Source organism: Taudactylus pleione, unplaced genomic scaffold, assembly GCF_031769625.1.
Source record: "Taudactylus pleione unplaced genomic scaffold, aTauple2 ptg000026l, whole genome shotgun sequence".
Classification (NCBI taxonomy): Eukaryota; Metazoa; Chordata; class Amphibia; order Anura; family Myobatrachidae; genus Taudactylus; species Taudactylus pleione.
The window spans coordinates 41,362,211-41,368,210 of record NW_028284428.1 but is presented as its reverse complement, the minus strand read 5'-3'; the positions used below and the strand labels follow the sequence as shown (position 1 = coordinate 41,368,210).

At 36.4% G+C, this 6,000-nt stretch overlaps 1 protein-coding gene across 6 annotated transcripts in view; it reads right to left on the bottom strand.

Annotated features, from left to right (window-relative positions):
• Positions 1-548: 548 nt before the first annotated feature.
• Positions 549-6,000, bottom strand: part of USP9X (ubiquitin specific peptidase 9 X-linked) — a 226,037-nt gene continuing 220,585 nt past the window's right edge. For all 6 annotated transcript variants that reach the window (XM_088451702.1, XM_088451706.1, XM_088451705.1 and 3 more), the window contains one exon: positions 549-3,324. In XM_088451702.1, the coding sequence (XP_088307828.1) occupies positions 3,190-3,324 (135 nt within the window). In that variant the 3' untranslated portion in view covers positions 549-3,189. The remainder of the gene's footprint in view (positions 3,325-6,000) is intronic.

The following is a 6,000-nucleotide window of genomic DNA, read 5'->3' as shown; positions in this document are numbered from 1 at the left end:
GAGTTGATTCACTTCATACTGTGCGTTACCTCAACTGAGGGTAGCAAGTAGCCTTTATTTGTAGATCTAGATAAAACAAAATGTTATATAAAAAAAAAAAAAATATATATATATATATATATATATATATATATATATATATAATGAGCAGTTTTATTTGTAGTTAGCACTTACCTTATTTTTGCTATAATCAATTTGTACCCTTCAATATACCATTTATATTAAGCTACTAATGTACCTCTTACACATTTCTTAATCTGAGATTACCTCCCCCTAAGTGTAAATTACTTTTATATAGGACCTTTTTAAAAACTGGGGCACCAGTAGCTCTGCAAAGGAGGTGCCGTAAGCCACAGAAACCATTTTGCTCTAAGTTTTCTTCACTGTAAAAAAAAAAAAAAAAATTACAATTGTCATTGTTACAGTACCTGTTTTGCAGTTATAAGGCACCAGCTGCCCATCACAATAAAGCCTTTAAAATAAGTGGCACATACTCTTCATTGTTTTTACAAATCATTTTGGACAATTAGCAAGCACCGCTCCAATGGTAACAAAATCAAATTCATTTTTATTTTGTTATTTTACCAAAATAACAGTTCTTGTGATACTGTTTAGTAGATTTTTATTTATTTTTTTAAACGGAGCAACCGATTGGCTTTTTATTAAATAACAGGATAAAGGTTTTTTTTGATGAATATAACGTTACGGTGTATTATTTCTAAATGCGCAACAAGCATTCAGATACCTTACTTCTACTGTACATGTAAAGCTTTTAAAAACCATAAGGATCCCATGTATTATGTGAACTGTAGCAGCAATGAGGTGGTGATAAATAATGTGATTGTAACACATAAGGGGAAGCACTGAGGCTATGGAATAGATCTATACAAAAACGAATGCAAAAAAAATACATACTTTAAGCTAGTCTAGAGGAATAATGCATAACATTTTCTTGTGTGTGAAATTGTATGACATCAAATAAACCAGCACCAAACAAATTTAAGGCAGAAAGGAATTTTGTCCAACCCATGTTATCCATGACACAGACAAAATCACATTCACTGATTTATTAAAACCTTACTAGCAAAAGAAACATAACTGGTGCAGAGGTAACTGCTGAAACACAGCGGTTTTTTTTTAATTTTCTATACTGTACAACAAAAAACTAAAATATGATTAGTTGCTGTGGATCACAGCACATTTTGGCAGATACCTGTGCACCAGCTTTACGAAGGGCATATTGAAAGGAATTAATAGTAGGGCTGCCGCGTGTCTGTTTAATCCGACTTCCAGAGTTATGGAGAACACAGTTATACACAGAAGCCCTGCTGGAAGCAGGATGGGAAAGTTATATATATTTGGATAAGTTTATAAAACAGAAAAAAATACATGCCATAAAAAAAAATAAAAAAAAAAAATAGAAATTTCCTTTTAACAAACCACCCACTTTACGTATATATTATTGCTATGAGTAGACTCCAAGTTTATATACGTGCACATAATATATCAATTTACACGCAGAAGTATAAAATAAAGTATACTAATCTATTGCCAAATATGGTACGGGGTCATGGTTCTGAAAAAATAAATATCAAACATAATAATCTGCCTTAAACTATTATACAAATATCTCTGTGCGATAATAATAAAAACAACACACAACAGGACAATGTATTTCTTCTTAAATCAAATTCTATTTGTGAATTCAGCAAAATAATTTCTATAAAATAAAACAGCAAAATATTTAAATATTATAGGATGGGCTGTATAGGTTTTGCAAGAGTATTTGGTTTTTTAGACAGGTCCAAAAAATACACACATTCAAGTTACCAATTTTCTTTTAGATACAGTATTTACCGCTTTCCTTGAAATAAAACATTTCTAGCCTGGAATTCATGCTACTTTGAAACTGCGTTTGACTAACCAGTAGTTCTTCTGTTAAGTCCCTGCTTCTAAATGTTATATATATCTCTTACAGAGTTGATTAAGGACTACAGGACAATTATAATTTCAAGTAGAACTGTTTTACACAGAGCAAATACCACCAAGTCTTACCCAGGCAGTGGTATTCACATGTGTCAGAATGTCACAGGCATTCACTTTGAGATGCAGTAGAAGGGAAAAGTGCCAGACAAGTGTCTTGAATAAGCTTTACCAAAATGAACAAAACAAGCACACAAAATACCATCTCTACTATGCTCCTGCGCTCCTGGCATAGTGATTGTTTGCATATTTGTTTTCTTTCCTCCATCCTGTGTTAATTATTGAAACTTAAATATTATGTATCATATTCACAGGCAATTCTCAAATATTACAAATGGGCACGTGTGCAGGTCAACTCTAAATTTTTGCCATTTTCTAGTCAAGGCCTAACAATCAAAACACAAAAAGAGCCCTGAACAGTGCAACTGTTTGTAGATCATGGCATATTGTCCCGGTTATCCCCCCTGAAACCCCTATGTCTGGCTACACTACCCTGGTGTGAAGCCATGCTATATGTTACAGCATTTTTCAAAGTTGAAACTATTATGATAATGAAAGCAATGGAAGGAAATCTAGAAACAAATGTTACACATCACCACTTATCCACATCAACCAAAAAAAGAAAAAAGAAAGTTTACCAACCATCAAAGTTACTTCAGAGGAAAGCCGACATGGTGGTGAAAAGTTAAGATTGAACTACTTCTGTGGTTGGCGCGGAAAGGATTTGCTTTTCATTTGCTGCAAAGATCCAACTGCTGTATGGCAGAAAAATTCTTGTAGAGCAGATTGTTCAAGAAACTTCTCTCCCCCTCCCCCAAGGTTGATTTTTTATTTGTTTTTTTTATTTTATTTTTTTTTGTAAATCTGTGAATCTTGTCAAGCCCCAAATTAAAAAAAAAAAAAAAAAAAAAAAAGTCTTCCTTAAGAATTAACAGTCAAACATTAATATACTATGTACACCTTTGCCATTTACACATTAGCATCAGGCCGTTTATTACAAAACACTATACACTTTCCACTGCAGGCGGGTTATATATTGACAGCAAGTTTCTGCAGATAAGACAGTGAATAGACTCTCCACTCCAAGTTGATTAGGAATAGTTTTTTTTTCTAGTTTTAAATATTAGCCAGACACAAAGGAAGGTTGGACTGTAAGGCCTGGGTGCACAGTCTCGGAGGAGAAAAGTAAAATGATTATAAGTTTCACTAATCTTTTGTTTGAATTAGGGGAACTTCTTCACTGCCTTCAAATTCTTCTTGTGCTCGTTGGCCTGTCCGTTGAGGATTGTTCATGTGATGTGCTGCTGGGCCAGTATATGGTTGTCCATGCAAATGGTTATTCTGAAAAGGCATGACAGAAGATCAGAAGATACTATGAACAGTCCTGAAGCCAATTAGCCTTAACAATTAAATAGTCTCAAAAGGGAATTATATACATGTAATTCTGCAAGCCCCATCTTTCATTTAGTGAGAAGAGACTCCTATAATCTTAGGGTACACTCACTTCGCTATATAGTATAATCTTCAAAGTAGACCTATGTAACAGATAGGTCTGAAAATGTTATAAAAAAAATAATTAGCTGCCAGTCACCACCTTGCTAGGGGAACATAACTCTGATACAAATGTGTACTCCTACATCTAGCCTAAATACGCAACCTGGAGCGAGATGCATCTTAGTCACTATGCAATATACTAGGACGCTCCAGGAGACTGTGCTGATTAATTTGATGTGACACTTGTGACTGAGTCTATATAAGAAGCACAAAGGAACTTGGGAGTGGAAAAAAGCCACAGCTGATGCATTGTAGCATTTCATACTCAATCGCACACAGATATACAAGTGTTGCATATCAAATTATTCAGCAGAGTTGTCTGGTGCATCCTAGTTGTATCACTCTGTGACTAAAGGCACATACACACTGGACGATGTGTCCAGTGAGCAGGCACGGCGGTGGTTGCCGGCATCGGTAAGTGCATACACACTTGCCGATGCGAGTAACGACGGCAGGGGGCAGCATGGCATCACTAACGATATCCCCGCATTGAGCTGCATGTTCAGGCGACTGGGGATATCATTAACGACACGCGGGAGCGCGCATTGTCCATCATTTACTGCATACACACTGAAAGATATGAACGATATATATAGTTCAACGATATCATTATTGTTCACAATTATCGTCCAGTGTGTATGCGGGTTAAGACATTTTTAGGTGAAGATGCAAAACAGATGCCCGGCACTACCAGAGTAGCATGGGACATGGCACTCAGGAGAGGCTGTTTGGCGCGACTGCAGCAATAATGTACAAGAACACATCTGTATATAGGATGTGATTCCCCCTTCATTGATTTATTGTACCAAGCACAAATTCTATCTCTAACTCAATAGCAATCCATGTAAAATGTTTGCAGTGTAATGCTACATATTTAAGTACTTGTTAACAAGCATTTGCTGTTACAAAGTTGCCATTTAATAAATTAAATAAAATTATGCAGGATTAAATATATAATTTTGTCAAACTAAATAATAAATTGACAAAAAAGTCAAGGTATGGATAGGGGAACAGAGCTGGAAACAAAATTTGTTTAAATAATGATTTAATGCATGCTAATATACCAAATATATTCCCGTCACCAAGAACATGCACAAAGCTGAACAGAAAACACAGATTCTTCCTTTCCAGCTCTCTGAAATCTAGTTTTCAGTGCTATGGTTATAGGTAATGCTGGGCATACACTATATACAATTATCTGTCAGACATCTGTCCAATCTGGATGGTAGGAATGAAACCCTGGTAATGTATGGGAGCAATCCAATGCAAATAGATGGAGCGCTTGTTTGAAGCAATGAAGACAATATAACAAAAATATTTAATACCACCACTATACACAAAAATTTTACATTTTTCACAATATTCAGAATTGGTGCAATAGTTTGCTCAAAGATCAGCAGCAAAGTTAAATCAGAAGTTTAAGTTCGCTATAACACTGTTATAGTAATCTGACGTATGGGCATGCAGTCCGGTACCTTCCAAAAGATCTTACTCCCATATATTACTTTATAGCAGCAATGAATATTATTAAGGGACCGGTTGTCTGGAAACCAGTGCTCCTGTCGCACAGCAGAGGCGGGATGCCTCACACAGCTGCGTACGCCCCGGCACCAGCCACACTAGTGCGTCCACAGGGGGCAGGATCTGAACGTACAGACTCTAGTGCACCGTCACCCACTATACATATACTGTATGTATGTACAGTACCCTGTGGCTGGACGATACCTGTGCCAGAGTATAGCAGACCCAGCTCAATGTATTAGAATCCTGGGGATTACCTATGGCAGTGATTCGCAAACACTGTCCTCAGGACCCCACACAGGTCATGTTTTTCAGGTCACCCAGCAGGTACGCAGGTGTAGTCATTGCTCACAGACACATTTTAAAAGATCCACAGGTGGAGCTAATTATTTCACTTGTGATTCTGTGAAGAGACATGGAAAACATGCACTGTTTGGGGCCCAGAGGACAGAGTTTGAGGACCTGTGACCTATGAGACGGATTCTTACCTTTACATACCCACAACATAAAAGGTTATTCTTAAGTGTACTGGTATACTTTGCATACACAGTGATCGGCACCTGGATACAGGGAGATGATCCTGCGGATGGTGTATATACATTGATTGGCACCTGGATAGTGAGTAACTCCTTTTCCAGTGATCTATTACAGTATTAAGGACAATTGCTGCTATAAAGTAATATATGGGAGAAAGATCTTTTGGAAGTATCTGATTGCATGCCCATACGTCAGATGACTATACCTGTGTTTGTTTGAGTAATAGCGATCTTACACTTCTGATTTAACTTTGCTGCTGAGCTTTGAGCAAACTATTAAACCAATTCTGAATTGTAAAATTTTTTAAATTAATGTATAGTGGTGTTAAATATTTTTTTATATTTTATATTGTGTATTCATTGCTTCAAACAAGCGGTCCATCTATTTGAATTGGATTGTGTCTTT